The sequence below is a fragment of the Electrona antarctica genome (genome assembly GCF_951216825.1).
Source record: "Electrona antarctica genome assembly, chromosome: 8".
NCBI lineage: Eukaryota > Metazoa > Chordata > Actinopteri > Myctophiformes > Myctophidae > Electrona > Electrona antarctica.
The window spans coordinates 19,424,372-19,440,780 of record NC_136789.1 but is presented as its reverse complement, the minus strand read 5'-3'; the positions used below and the strand labels follow the sequence as shown (position 1 = coordinate 19,440,780).

Genomic DNA, 16,409 nt, shown 5'->3' with positions numbered 1-16,409 from the left:
ACTAAACAGCTCACTGTGTTCAGTGCTGTCTCTGGAACTAAACAGCTCACTGTGTTCAGTGCTGTCTCTGGAACTAAACAGCTCTGTGTTCAGTACTGTCTGTCTGGAACTAAACAGCCTGTGTTCAGTACTGTCTGTCTGGAACTAAACAGTTCACTGTGTTCAGTACTGTCTCTGGAACTAAACAGCTCACTGTGTTCAGTACTGTCTCTGGAACTAAACAGCTCACTGTGTTCAGTACTGTCTCTGGAACTAAACAGCTCTGTGTTCAGTACTGTCTCTGGAACTAAACAGTTCACTGTGTTCAGTACTGTCTCTGGAACTAAACAGCTCACTGTGTTCAGTGCTGTCTCTGGAACTAAACAGCTCACTGTGTTCAGTGCTGTCTCTGGAACTAAACAGCTCACTGTGTTCAGTGCTGTATCTGGAACTAAACAGCTCACTGTGTTCAGTACTGTCTCTGGAACTAAACAGCTCACTGTGTTCAGTACTGTCTCTGGAACTAAACAGCTCACTGTGTTCAGTACTGTCTCTGGAACTAAACAGCTCACTGTGTTCAGTACTGTTTCTGGAACTAAACAGCTCACTGTGTTCAGTACTGTCTCTGGAACTAAACAGCTCTGTGTTCAGTACTGTCTGTCTGTCTGTCTGTCTGGAACTAAACAGCTCTGTGTTCAGTGCTGTATCTGGAACTAAACAGATCACTGTGTTCAGTGCTGTCTCTGGAACTAAACAGCTCACTGTGTTCAGTACTGTCTCTGGAACTAAACAGCTCACTGTGTTCAGTGCGGTCTCTGGAACTAAACAGCTCACTGTGTCCAGTACTGTCTGTCTGGAACTAAACAGATCACTGTGTTCAGTGCTGTCTCTGGAACTAAACAGATCACTGTGTTCAGTACTGTCTGTCTGGAACTAAACAGATCACTGTGTTCAGTACTGTCTCTGGAACTAAACAGCTCACTGTGTTTAGTGCTGTCTGTCTGTCTGTCTGGAACTAAACAGCTCACTGTTTAGTGCTGTCTGTCTGGAACTAAACAGCTCACTGTGTTCACTACTGTCTGTCTGTCTGGAACTAAACAGTTCACTGTGTTCAGTACTGTCTGTCTGTCTGTCTGGAACTAAACAGCTCACTGTGTTCAGTACTGTCTCTGGAACTAAACAGCTCTGTGTTCAGTACTGTCTCTGGAACTAAACAGCTCTGTGTTCAGTACTGTCTGTCTGTCTGTCTGTCTGGAACTAAACAGTTCACTGTGTTCAGTACTGTCTCTGGAACTAAACAGCTCTGTGTTCAGTACTGTCTCTGGAACTAAACAGCTCTGTGTTCAGTACTGTCTGCCTGTCTGTCTGTCTGGAACTAAACAGTTCACTGTGTTTAGTAATGTCTCAGGAACTAAACAACTGATAATTTATGTTACAGAACACAACATTCTGATTTGAATCCTGAAATTGAGTCATAATTCTAAGCATGATACTATAGTATAGGCAAATACTATAGATGGATAGATGGATACTGTAGATAGATACTGTAGTGTAGATAGATAATGAATCAGTCAGAGGCAAAGCAGTGTAAGTGTCTCTGTGTGTGTGACCTTTCTTAAGAGCAGACATAGTCAGGTAATTTATGATCAGCGAAATATGCAATTTATGGAGAGGAAATTAACATCATAACTTAATCTCTCCTCTGTCCTCCCCTCCTCAGTCCTATCCTCTGTTCTCCTTTCTTTTCTTCTGTTCTTTTTCTCTTTTCTTCCCCCTCCCCTCTCCTCTTCTTCTATCATCCCATCTTCTCTTCTCTTCCACCCTGTTATGATGGACGATGCTTACCTTGACAAAGAGAGAAAGTGTGTGTGTGTGTGTGTGTGTGTGTGTGTGTGTGTGTGTGTGTGTGTGTGTGTGTGTGTGTGTGTGTGTGTGTGTGTGTGTGTGTGTGTGTGTGTGTGTGTGTGTGTGTGTGTGTGTGTGTGTGTGTGTGTGTGTGTGTGTGTGTGTGTGTGTGTGCGTGCGTGCGCGCGCGCGCGCGCGCGCGCGCGCGCGCGCGCGCGTGCCGCGTGCGCACAGCCCGTGACATCCATGCTTCAGTGCTCCTTTCTTTGATGCTCTCTCTCTCTCTCTCTCTCTCTCCCCTCCCCCTTATTCTGTCTCTTGGTCATTATTTACTACCTGCTTCACTGACTGACTGATTAAATGACTGATTTGTTGATTGAGTTACTGTCGGGGCCTTGGATCATCATGGCCAAGTATACACAATAAAATAATTACAATTATTCCCATAGTACAAAAAAAGGTTTGGTTTCTAATGGACACTGCTACCCACTAGGTACTGTAGGTAGCTAGATAATCAATCGTTGATTGAACAGGGAAAGCATGTGTGTGTGTCTGGTGTAGGTGACTATGTCAAAGTTCCTGGTTTGATTCCTGATGTTTGCCCTACAAAAAATACAGTTAAATAAATAAAAAATAAATAAAGGTTAAACAATGATGTTAATGTTTCTAGCTGTCAACCTGCAGCTAGAAATCCACTCAGTCTTCCAACTATCAAGGTTTTCAAGTGCAAATCGAGAATAATATGAAATATAAGATCAATTAAAAACAATGTAAAGACATAATAAAACTATATACCTAAAACATAGTAAACATTAAATATTCACCCATTTTCTATTTTTAAGGTGCCTAGAGCTGGAAATACATACATTTTTTTGAACATCAGGGTGATAGCAGCAGCAGTGCGGTAGAACTAACTAAATTAACCCTCAAATGAATAAAATATAACTAAAATTAACTATTTTCCACTGTACCCAATGGAAAAGGCTAACAATACTAGATACGTATGTTCTCCACACAGAGGACACCTTCATGTCTGACTGGCTGGATGACTGCTGGACTGCTGGGCCGCTTGACTGACTGACTGACTGACTCACTCATTGATTGATTGACTGACTGACTGGCTGACTTTGTGTGTGTGTGTGTGTGTGTGTGTGTGTGTGTGTGTGTGTGTGTGTGTGTGTGTGTGTGTGTGTGTGTGTGTGTGTGTGTGTGTGTGTGTGCGGGTGCGGGTGCATGCATGCGTCCTTTAGTCCATCTATCAGTCCATTGGTTCGACTGAAGGTCTCCTTACAAGTAAATAAATCTTTATTTACATACACTCACCCTGTCTGTCTGTCTGTCTTTCTGTCTGTCTGTCTGTTTTCTACCTTTGACTCTCCTCTTGCACGTGTCTGTCTGTCCCTCTGTCTACTAACTACGTATATGTGTATGCATACACTTTGTGTGTCAATGACCTTCCAGCAAAAGTGATGCCCCAAGAGGAGTGTGTGTGTGTGTGTGTGTGTGTGTGTGTGTGTGTGTGTGTGTGTGTGTGTGTGTGTGTGTGTGTGTGTGTGTGTGTGTGTGTGTGTGTGTGTGTGTGTGTGTGTGTGTGTGTGTGTGTGTGTGTGTGTGTGTGTGTGTGTGTGTCCCCATCCTCCTTGTTATGTCAGAAGGTTATGGATGAGCTTTTATGCGCATCATTATTCCCAATAATAGGTTTTGGTAGAGTGTGTGTGAGTGTGAGACACCCTTGGAAAGGCCACCAACCAAAAACAGACATGGGGGGACGGGGCCGTTTGAGAGAAGCCTTAAAAATGTTGGAGACACACGTATGCTGTGTACTACGTACCATATTTTTGTTTGGTGTGTATTATACACAAAACAATTAGTTACAAAACAATTATCCATTTATATCTTTATGTGATGAGTTGAGTCATGTAAACCATGTAAAATGTTTTTTTCTTCGTTGCATAGTATACCTAAAATGCGGAATTTAACTGAAGACATCTCAAAATGGTTTATAGTTACATGTTCGTAGATTGGAAACTGATGATGTACAACCTCACACCATGTTGTAATGAATTTTGTTTTGAGCTTGTACTGTAGATCTGCTATTTTTGCTATTTTTCAAAATGTAAGCTCTATTATGTAATTTATGTTCAGTCAATATAAAATTATATATGTTTTTGTCTCCCTACTCTTCCATTGAGACATTTAGATCATGTGTCTAGGTTGGACACAACCTTTGACACGACCCTGCTTCTGGTTTGACACCGATTTTGACCTCGAGGTCAAAATTCAATTCCTCCCCTGAGAACGCAGGCAGGCTCTATTAGTTCAGTTGTAAAAACTTCACTTGTGCAGGAGACCCGTGTTCAGAACCCAGGTAGAACAGACCCGTGTTCAGAACCCAGGTAGAACAGATCCGTGTTCAGAACCCAGGTAGAACAGACCCGTGTTCAGAACCCAGGTAGAACAGACCCGTGTTCAGAACCCAGGTAGAACAGATCCGTGTTCAGAACCCAGGTAGAACAGACCCGTGTTCAGAACCCAGGTAGAACAGACCCGTGTTCAGAACCCAGGTAGAACAGATCCGTGTTCAGAACCCAGGTAGAACAGACCCGTGTTCAGAACCCAGGTAGAACAGACCTGTGTTCAGAACCCAGGTAGAACAGGAGACCCGTGTTCAGAACCCAGGTAGAACAGACCCATGTTCAGAACCCAGGTAGAACAGACCCGTGTTCAGAACCCAGGTAGAACAGGAGACCCGTGTTCAGAACCCAGGTAGAACAGGAGACCCGTGTTCAGAACCCAGGTAGAACAGGAGACCTGTGTTCAGAACCCAGGTAGAACAGACCCGTGTTCAGAACCCAGGTAGAACAGACCCGTGTTATGAACCCAGGTAGAACAGACCCATGTTCAGAACCCAGGTAGAACAGGATACCCGTGTTCAGAACCCAGGTAGAACAGGAGACCCGTGTTCAGAACCCAGGTAGAACAGGAGACCCGTGTTCAGAACCCAGGTAGAACAGACCCATGTTCAGAACCCAGGTAGAACAGACCCATGTTCAGAACCCAGGTAGAACAGACCCGTGTTCAGAACCCAGGTAGAACAGGAGACCCGTGTTCAGAACCCAGGTAGAACAGACCCATGTTCAGAACCCAGGTAGAACAGACCCATGTTCAGAACCCAGGTAGAACAGACCCGTGTTCAGAACCCAGGTAGAACAGGAAAGTAGTGCAGCTTTAACTAAGACTATTTTAACCCATAAAGTTGAAGTTGGAAGTAGGGATGCACCGAAAGTGAAATTCTTGGCCGAAACCGAATACCGAATATAGGAAACAGTTGGCTGAATATCCGAATATGATTAATACTATATATCTTTTTTCCTACCATTGCTGTCATGGCCGTACCATAAAGCTACCTGATTTATGGCAAAATAAATGGTTATGGCAAAACTTGAATAATAATCACTTATGGGTCCATAAAACATTTATTCAGCTCTTTTGAATGCATTAATTGCATACACTATTCGGTGATCTATTTTCTGCCTATTCGGGCCGAAACCGAATAGGCCGAAAATGCATTTGTAGCCATTTTCTGCCGAATATTTTCTGCAGCCGAATATTCGGTGCATCACTAGTTGGAAGAGTTGTTCTAATCTGAGTGTCAGTGTCAGTTAAAAACAAAGTTAGAGCTGTGCTTGATAATCAAGTCATTCAATTATAATAGATTTGCCTGTCAAGGACCTGACATAAAAATAAAACTACAACAAAACAACAGCCTGGTTCGTTATGTTCTCTGGGCCTGATCCATGGGGTTGCATTGTCAAAGCAACTGCAGTAGTACCAAACAACATTCCTCCAATGAACCGCAGACAAAATAAAACGATTTATCATCCTCCTCCTGATTTTAATCCTGAATTTGAGTCGTAATTCTAAGCGTGATGCTGATTCTGTTGTCCCCTCCCCCTTCTAGGTGCAAGGCCGTGATTGACAGTCGAGGTCTGCGAATCAGCTGTAGCCATTTCGTCATGGAGGATGGCTATGTTGGGGAAGGGCAGAAGACAAGGGCCACACCCACTAGGTGAATATTAGCCAATCGTTCTCATTCACTCTTAGATTCACTTGTGTTAGGTAGTTAAAGGTCTCATGACATCTACATTTTTTCTTTTTATTATTTATTATTATGACCTCAATTACACCCCAAAAACTGGAGCTTTTAACGTTCAGTGGATTTTCTGTGGTCTGGGCTTTACTGAATAATTCGGCTCAGAAAAGTGATTTGATTTGCCTGTGGACTGGTGAATCACAGTCCTCTAATCCTGCCCCCTTTCCTCCCAGCTCCTCCCCTCCCCTATCCTTCTTCCCCGGGGGGAAATCAGCATGTCATGCATGAGACCTTTATTGTTGCAAATAATTGCAACCCATTAACTCAGAGTTCTACTGCTGGTTAACTATCCTCATGCATTAAAGTTCTCAGTCGCCACGACTGATTTAATTTCAGTCATTTGGATTCCATAGAAGCTAGCATGCATGTCATGCACTGAAAATAGCTTATCTACAAACTCACAAACAGTGGCGGGCAGAGACATTTTGAGGGGCAGGTGTTCAGCTGGTCCCCAGCTAAATGATGTTGAGTTGGTAACCAAATGCACCATTATAGATCTTTAACTCTTGAGAGCATAATATTAAAACAAATTGACTCGTAAGGGTCCATTTGGTTTCATTTTATACTCTCAATAGTTAAATTATTGTTAAGCCTCAGCAGCATTACTTCATTTACAAGAAGTCTACACAACTAGAGAATGTAGAAGAATTGTTATTTTGATCATCAGTAGTACAGCATGGAATTGTGGTTTGTGACTGTGGCCTGTCAGGTATGCAATAGCAATGCATTTGTGCCCAATACATAAACAATATCCTTATGTCCAGAGTACTTAAATTAACATATTTGGATTTTACTACAAAAACACTGACATGAAGCTTCATCTGACACAAATCAAAACCACGCTGTTTGTCCAAAACACACTACACCATTTGACACAAAGCAACACAACAATGTCCCAAACACACTACACCATTTGACACAAAGCAACACAACACTGTCCCAAACACACTACACCATTTAAATTTGACACAAAGTAACACAACACTGTCCCAAACACACAAATCATTTCAACACCACACTGTGTGTCCAAAACTACTAACCTACTTCCCGTTTGTCCAAATGTTATAGTAGGCTACTACTAAAATAATGAGCACATCAACATACCTGCAAGTAATCCAAGTGAGCCTCTAAACGTAATTTCTTTGGGATGTAGATTAGTTTAGTTTACATCCGGTTCACATCTCGGATCCCGTGGGCCTTCAAAATAAGGGTCTTCACTGAAAAGCATTGCCAGTGGCGGAATAATGAATTAATACCTGGCAGTTAATGTGTTCAAATATATGTTTTTAGTGTGTATAATTTGCCTCTGTATTGGGTAATGAGTGCACACGAAGTACCAATTATACAGTAGTATGTTAAAGAATAATAACTAGTTTTTGTATAATATTCTGTATTGCATTAAACCCAATCTGTGCCAGGAACGTCAGGTTACGTTTATCACAACATCACTTGTCCTTTTTGTTGTATCACAAAAAGGACTTGTTTCACGGCACTCCAGTGTTATAGGCAAATGTAATAATGCACGAACTGTATCTGTGTTTCAATTAGTTTTACTTTGTATCTCCAGGAGCATTTCCAGAGTTGTTCTCATCACAGATGGTTCTGTTCTTCCCAGCGAATCAGAACAACAGGTAACCAGTGGCACTTATAAAACCATATTTATTATTATGATTAAAATTGCATTTATAGTGTGCTATATTTCTGTGTAGTATAATAAACTACTAGTGACTCTCCCAAGTCACTGAACTCGCAGCTGCAAACCTGGCACGGATGCACAGCTAAACTTTTCCCCCCGTATATGTATATATATATATATATATATGTATATGTATATGTATATATATATATATATATATATATATATATATATATATATATATATATATAATTTTTTCTTTATTTACCCAATACCCAGGGTAGTAGCTGAGCACAAGTGCTCATTTTCAGCAACACCCTGCACATAGAAACACACAGACAGACACACACATTAAAACCTTGGAGCTGACCAGCAGGGGTGGACTTACCATTCGGCTAGGGTCTAAAAAAAGAAGAAAAATAATAATAATAATAATTGCAGAAATTGCAATCCAATTCAAGTGAGATTTATGTTTAGTTATTGTACATTTAATATTATGGTTAAAACATTGAGAGCTTCTGCTCTGCTGTCTGCACTGCAGACAGTGACGCTGTCTGGAAACCCCTGCCAATGTCACTGTGCATGGCAGCCTGCATTCGCTCCTCTAACCCTTAGGCCACCCCTGACCAAATATTGCGCTGCAGTAATCGGTCTAATCATCACACCAGCACTTCTTGCTTTTCTCTACTGGTCAGTGCTGAGTACAGGTCTTCTCAGATCCACAAGTACTACACATAATGATAATAGCCCCAGGATCCGAGGTAATAGAGTATGAAACGACCCGGACCCGATTCCGTGCACAGTGCACACAGGTAAAAGTATCAGTATTTAACAGAAAGAAAACCACATCCGTGTGAAGTGAGGGGCGCTCTAATCACCGTACATCATCATCAATAATGGTGGTCCCTTATTGGCCAAGGGTTCCCACCGACATGCATATGCCGATTTGCTCAGACATATATGACGTAAAAACAACAGCTGTTTGGCGCCCCTCAAAAAAGAAGAAGAAGACAAAAAGTCCAAATGTGTTTCATCATTTAACAAAAGTGAAATGACTAAATTCATCACCAGAACGAGGAAGCCATCGTCTTTGAGTCCTGAGATCATTATCATTTCGAGAGAGGGAGAGAGAGATTGAAATGTAGTGATAGATTCAGGCAAAGCAAGAGAAAGAGAAATGGAGAAAGCAATCTCAATTACTGAAGACAGAGCGAGAAAATCCTCAAATGAATTGCTCTGCCTCAACCTTACACGCACGCACTCCCGACACACACACACACACACACACACACACACACACACACACACACACACACACACACACACACACACAGTGTCGCCTAATTAGGTGAGAGTTAAATATTGAAATATCGAATTAGGTTTGGTCAGGGAGAATTATTATATTTCATTTATCTTGTCTGTGTGTGTCTGTGAGAGTGAGAGAGAGCGAGAGAGCGAGAACCAGATTAGTTTCATGTTATTAGTGAACACTGCAGGGCAGGCTAACACCCCCCCCACACACATACTTACGTTTAGCTTCCACCCTAGTTAAACTTGACGTCTTTCTCCTTTTGCCTCTTATTCCATTCCTCCCTCTCTGGTACCGTCTCACCGTTTGTCTGTGTGTGTCTGTGTCCTTCTGTCTGTAATGTATAACTGTCTGTCTACTGTCCACTGTCTTTCTGTCCCCACTCTTTGGAATCACCTTCCTCTGGCAGTAAGAAACGCAGTCAGTTATTCCTTTAAAAAGCTGCTACGAACTCACCTATAACACTTTATCCTGTATGTCTGCCTATTAATGCCCATATATGACTATCTCTGTATCCGTCTGTCTGTGTCTCTTTTATGTCCATAATATACTGTATGGAAATACCTGATGTCATCAGTATGATATGTCATAGTACTGATATCGTTCGTACAGGTCACACAGACATGCTGTGCATTCTTCAAGGATCTCCATTTATATGGAGCCATTTCGACTGACTTCCCATTCGGCACATCACTCCATCGGGTCATTGGCGATCGGTCAGACGGTTCTATAGATATGCGGGTCAAACATGCACGCATGCAGACAGACCCATTGAGCTCTCCATATGCCCATACAGTATGTGCATTGTTGTCGGATCAGTGGTTCTTGCCCGCCCTTATCCGCCAATCCGACCAACTTCCCGGAACATCACTCCCTCGGGTCCCCTGCGATACGCACGTCAAGGTTGAACTTGGTTCGGGTGGACGGTTGTGGAGTTATGTGGGGGACAAGCACGCAGACGCAGAGATACTGTGTTCATACATAGATTCCATTCTTTGTACGGCACATCGTTTTGAGAGGCGAAACTTTACCTGTCTGTCTGTCTCTCTGTCTGTCTGTCTGTAGGTATCTTTAGTGTCAATTCCACCAGTAGAACCAGGTGGTCCAGTGGCGAGGCTGGTAGAACTCTGCTCCTCCACCCAGACATGTATACCCGGAACCTGTAAGTACTACAACAACAACAACAACAACAACACACATGCATGCACACAAACGCACACAAAAATACATGACAGCAGAACTTGCCCTGCAGACAGACCATTTGCAAAGATATGCCAGGGGACCCCCATAAGAGAAGATTATTTTTTACAGCTATAGCAGTGATTCTCAACCAATTTAATTTCAAGGACCCCCAGTTTGATATGCATTAGGCCACGGACCCCCATTTGATACCATTTTGATCTCCGGGACCCCCCCCCCCCCCCCCCCCAATCTACACTGTAGTATTTTAACTCTGAGAACCAAATGGACTCGTTATCGACCCTATTTGGTTACATGTGTACGCTCTCAGAGTTACAGACGCCTAAGGGTCCATTGGTTCCTAACTATCAATCACTTGGCTGAGGAGCAGCCCCTGGAATCCCCCCAAGCACCCCTGGGGGTCCCCGGACCCCACTTTGAGAACCACTGCACTACGCGCCACAATGCAGCACAATGCAGCAGCAATCATTTAAAAAGTTAACTTTTAAATCTGCAGAAGCCCAGGATGACATATTAACGTACCTTACTACCACTAATAACAAACATATTTCACATATATCAGCGCGAGACGTTCCCTTTAAATTAGGGGAGTGAGAAATCGTGTGAGAAATTAGCGTAAAACTCCTCCTCTGTCCTTGAGGTGAAAAACAACATAACTGATTAATCAACCACCTATGGCAGGAAATGAACGGATCATTTGTAATCCGCAAAGCAGGCAAGAAAAGATGATCACTGATAAATGATGTACACGATATCATCTTCTGGAGTTAAGGCAAGAGGGGACAGCAAGCTAGAGAGCAGGAAGAGAGAGTGTGTGTGTGTGTGTGTGTGTGTGTGTGTGTGTGTGTGTGTGTGTGTGTGTGTGTGTGTGTGTGTGTGTGTGTGTGTGTGTGTGTGTGTGTGTGTGTGTGTGTGTGTGTGTGTGTGTGTGTGTGTGTGTGTGTGTGTGTGTGTGTGTGTGTGTGTGTGTGTGTGTGTGTGTGTGTGTGTGTGTGTGTGTGTGTGTGTGTGTGTGTGTGTGTGTGTGTGTGTGTGTGTGTGTGTGTTCCGCTTGTCAGATCCACATCATCAGGATGCCACAGTATGATTGGTTACTCAACTATCAGGCCAGAACGACTTTTAAGACAACACACTAAACACTATTTATCTCAATACACACACACACACACACAGACAAAGCAGAAGCATTGGCTTTGTCCTTAAATTCCATCCTTTGGTGATTGCTCTTGACTCAAAATGTGATTGCTCTTGACTTGACGCATGCACACGCGTGCACACACACACACACACACACACACACACACACACACACACACACACACACACACACCATTGGGCAAAGATAATGATGAACTTGCAGTACTGTGTTTGGAAAGATGGATTGATAAGACTTAAGCAATAATACATGAGAGGCAGGGCTATCTGTGAGATGTTGCCACTGATGTGCTAGGGTCACACTTCAGGCAGTGCAAGTGTCACCATATTTTAGTACGATCTTTAGTGTATTATTGCCATTATAGCACAGATTCATTGTTCAGCTCATGCTTATTAATATGTATTTGATACTGCAGCTTATCAGGAGATGTTGGCACTCATTAGACCTGGCCTTTCAGCCAATCATTATGCCAGGTGGTTGTGGTATATGGAAAGATAGATCTTTCTCTGTTTTTATTTTATTTATTGCAACTAATAGTTTAATTTAATCTTTTATTCCGTCAGATCTAGTCCACCTCACCTGTCAGTCAGTCGGCTCCGCCTACCAAGACCTGTCGCCGGTGGTTACCAGGCTATTCCAAACGCCAGAGTCCCAAGATCAAGGTACACGCACACGCACGCACAAGCGCACACACGCATGCACGCACGAGCGCGCACACACACACACTCAATTCTTTTATTTTTTAAAGATATCTTTTGGGCCTTTTCTGCCTTTATTGATAGGTTGAAAGTAGTCTGACAGGAAATGGGGAGAGAGATGGGGGGGAAGACACGCGGCAAAGGCCGTCGGGATCGGGAGTCGAACCCGCGGCACATCGTCAGGCTGGATCAGCAGCCTAGGTGCCCAGACGGTTGAGCTAACCGTCCGGGGCAATTCATTTCTAACAACTATATCAACCCTACTAGGGATATTACACTTACATTAAGCAAGGTAAACACATATACATCTATTGCATAGAGAGACAGTGTAGTAGTGCCTCCGTAATCTAGGTCTGGTAAACCCAGAACCTAAATAATCTGTACACTATACAGCCTATGGGATGCCAGGTCAATGAATGGACCTGGCATCTGTCTAAATTACATGGCATCTAAATTTTAACCTTTGCATAAGACTGCATGGTCGTCATGGCTAGGTCAAGTTTTACGAGCTTTCATCTTTTCTCTCCATCGTTGTGCCTCCTCTCTCTTTCTTTCTCTCTCTCTCTCTCTCTCTCTCTCTCTCTCTCTCTCTCTCTCTCTCTCTCTCACTCATTCTGATGAATGAATGAACGATAATCTAATAACCATCCAGGTAACTTTCTTTCTGACCTGTTCTGCACCAGTGCTCAGTCCTCCATCTCTCCCTCCTTTTCTCCTTCCTTCGATCCTTTCCTCCCTTTTTTCTCTGTCTGCAGAAGTATTCTTTTTTCATACCCTGTAATTCTAATGTGAACAACCTCTGAGATTATATGCATGCAACGCAGCACACACACACACACACGCACACGCACACGCACACGCACGTATGTCGTCACTGTCGGGTAGAAACCTTGTATCTCCATATTTCAAAATGTTATGTTTTTGAGTGGTGCAAACCACTCCAACAACCAGCTTTGTCTGTACCCGTGTACCTGTACGTGTACCCGTGTACCTGCGTGTACCCGTGGTACACGCACAGGTGAGCATGGTTGCTATGGTTAGTGTGTGACGTCACTGCACCACTCAGTTCACACGGGTGTGATTTTTTCTTAAATAATGCCTTACTTCTTCACTCATACGAGTGTCACACAAATGTAGTGAATTTAGCAGACCCACACGTTCACAGCTCGTCACATTGAGACGTGTTGTGACCTTGTAGGTCGGCTATTCGCCTTTGTTTTTAAATAATAATAAAAATGGAACAGTATTGAATCTAACCTTTTCCCAAAAGAGGATGCAGCAGTGTACATGCCACTACAACACTGTGGACAAGCTTTCTCCTTGGTGGACGTGCCCTGCTGACCAAATCTTTCTAGTTGTTATTAAAATAACCAAATGAGCCAAATATTAAAGTAATTGCTAAAAGTGGAGTATGAGAAATGGAACCAGTGATCAACTGTAAACCTGAGGTGTACACCTTTTATGTGTTACAGTGTGTAGAATGTTGTATAATAATTACGTTTTGTTATTTTCTTGTTTGGATAGTTTTCTTGTCTTTGTAGAGTCATGCTTAATTTGTACTGCATCAATGTGGTGCGTTTTGAGCTTGTAGAAGAAAGAAGGCACCGGGGCAAACTCAGACAATTGAAGACATTCTTTTATTAACGGCGTTAATGGCAAAGATGTTTGTGGAGTTTTCTCCGGTGCCTTCTTTCTTCATGCCTCACACGTCCTGCTCCTGAGATGCACAGGACCAACCTGAACCTGGCTTGAGACACGCTGGAACCTCCCATTGTAGATCAGATAATCTCAACAGCTACCTGTACTCTACGTTGGCCAAACGATTTAAACAAAGTATAAATAAGTATAAATCAGTCTTTAGATGACTTGGCTGACTAACAAGCTCTAGAAAGAGAGAGGGCCTGGGCCATGGCTCAGTGGTCCAGGCACCTTGGCTGGCAATCCAGTCTGGCAGTGTGCCGCGGGTTCGACTCCCGATCCCGACAGCCTTTACTGCATGTCTTCCCCCCCATCTCTCTCCCCATTTCCTGTCAGCCTACTGTCTGTCCCTCCATAAAAAAATAAAATAAAGGCGAAAGCCAAAAAAAAAAAAAATACAAGCTCTAGAGAGAGAGAGAGAGAGAGATGGAAACAAAGGGAATGAAGAGCAACAGACGGTTTGTGGGAATCGGTCTGTTCTCGGGCAGGTTCTCACTTTCTCTGCGTGTGTGGCCACCCAGAGCGCAGCTGTATGCTAATCTGACATTTGTCACATCTGTGTGACACTCCTGAGTGAGAGAGAGAGTGTGTGTGTGTGTGTGTGTGTGTCTGACATTTTAAAACCACATTCGTCTTGCTACACCTCCCCTCTCTAGCTTTCTTTTCTTCCTTCCCTTCACTTATTCTCCTCTCCCTCCTGTCCTCTTTTCACATTCTTTACTTCTCCTCCGTTCCTCTTCTCTTCTCTTCTCTTCTCTTCTCTTCTCTTCTCTTCTCTTCTCTTCTCTTCTCTTCTCTTCTCTTCTCTTCTGCTATCCTAAATATATCAAACTCTGTCAAACAGTGTTCCAGTTAAACGTACCTGTATTCTAATTGACATTTGACTAATGGCCACTCTGACATTTTACAACGGACACCTCTCTCTTTTCCACTCTCCCTCACTCTCTCTGTTCCTTTTTTCCTTATTATTTTTAAAGGGTAATATTAGAAACAGACTTGTAAACCTCTCTCTCTTTCTTCCCTCCGTCCTCTCGCCATCAGAGACATAGCTAGCATGCTGGGTAGCTATTTAGCTAAGCTCACTAAAATGTCAAATTGACAGACAAATGGAAGCCTGGCAGGGACAAACGGAGTGGTGTTGAACTGCCCGTCCTTCTAATAATGCATTTCTAGCCCCGCTAGGAGAGAGCACTGGGCCCTATTTGCCAGTGTCGGTCAGCCGGCGTGGCGGCTTCAAACCATTTTGGTAGAAAAATAAAATGTTCTTTTTATACTTATTTTATTTGACAATTCGGTCAATGTTTGACCAGTTTTTTTTCTTTTCTTTCTTTCTTTCTTTCTTTCTTTCTTTCTTTCTTTCAGGTATTAAAAGGGCTTAAAAGTCCTTAAATGGTCACTTCACTGTCATGTGGGGACCCCCCTGGGGGTTCCGACCCACAGGTTGAGAACCACTGGTGTAAGGAGTAGCCACAGCCTCTAGGGGTCGCTAGCAGTTATGACTCAGTGCAGTGTTTTCTCTGGATTCTATGCTACAGCTTTTATCAAAATCACTATTCGGTGCCGAAATGATTGGTGTGTCAGCAATATTGTCAATATACAAATTTAACTAACTAGAAATGCATTCTGGAAGTCAGAAGTGCCAACTTGTGCCTTGCACACAAGTACAGTAGGCCATACATGGCCTACTTGTGCACAAGCAGAGCACGCAAATACTGCTACTAACTAATGTCTATTACAACGGCTGTTCTAAATCCTTTAGACCCGTTATTGACCTTATACCAACCTTGAAACATACCGTAGTTACGTCACCAACAACAGCCAATAAGGGACCACCATTCTTACCCCGACATACATACTGTACATACAGTACATCTCTTTTTGGCCGGTGGACAACACCGACATACATACTGTACATACCCAGCCGATCGCAGTACTTGCACGCTCTGCTTGTGCAAGTAATGACGGCTAACCAGAAAACAAATGTTATGCATGTTCTTCTTCCCCTTTTATTTGGAGAACTGGACCAACTACAGTACCAATGTAGAAGGGGCTCATACATTGAGTTGGTGGAATAAAAATGCAATAAAAGCCAGTGTATCATCAGGGCACACATCTTAGTCCTTTAGTGTCAGCTTTACTTATTTTGTCTGTCAAACTTTGTTGTTGCAATTGTATTGTGGTTCCAAATGTGTTTTCAAATCCATTTTCGGTCCAACATTTTGTCTTGAAACATGAGAAACAATTTTTGTTTTCTATATTTTTTATCAATATTTTTGCTGTCTGACTTTGATTGTATTTGTGTGTGTGTGTGTGTGTGTGTGTGTGTGTGTGTGTGTGTGTGTGTGTGTGTGTGTGTGTGTGTGTGTGTGTGTGTGTGTGTGTGTGTGTGTGTGTGTGTGTGTGTGTGTGTGTGTGTGTGTGTGTGTGTGTGTGTGTGTGTGTGTGTGTGTGTGTGTGTGTGTGTGTGTGTGTGTGCGTCTAGAGGGCCGTCCTTCTGTCCTGTGGTGCATGTACTTCAACATGGCTGACAGCTCGGCGGTGGAGGGAGCGAGTTATGACCTGCCCTCCAACGTGCACGTCTGCTCCGGGCCGGACGCCTCCCTGGGACACCAGCACCCCATAGCCCTGGTCAGAGTTACACCTATAGTATAGTCTACACACTGTCTAATGGTCACCAGCACCCCATAGCCCTGGTCAGAGTTACACCTATAGTATAGTCTACACACTGTCTAATG

General features: G+C 43.1%; 1 protein-coding gene across 1 annotated transcript in view; it reads left to right on the top strand.

Moving 5' to 3' along the window:
- LOC306928649 (rab proteins geranylgeranyltransferase component A 1-like) overlaps nucleotides 1–16,409 on the top strand; it is a gene marked incomplete at its 3' end in the record, with an annotated part of 48,823 nt that overhangs the window by 28,330 nt on the left and 4,084 nt on the right. The window contains exons 12-16 of the mRNA XM_079508919.1: nucleotides 5,786–5,893; nucleotides 7,545–7,608; nucleotides 9,988–10,084; nucleotides 11,842–11,940; nucleotides 16,157–16,302. Coding sequence (XP_079365045.1) covers nucleotides 5,786–5,893; nucleotides 7,545–7,608; nucleotides 9,988–10,084; nucleotides 11,842–11,940; nucleotides 16,157–16,302 — 514 coding nt within the window. The remainder of the gene's footprint in view (nucleotides 1–5,785; nucleotides 5,894–7,544; nucleotides 7,609–9,987; nucleotides 10,085–11,841; nucleotides 11,941–16,156; nucleotides 16,303–16,409) is intronic.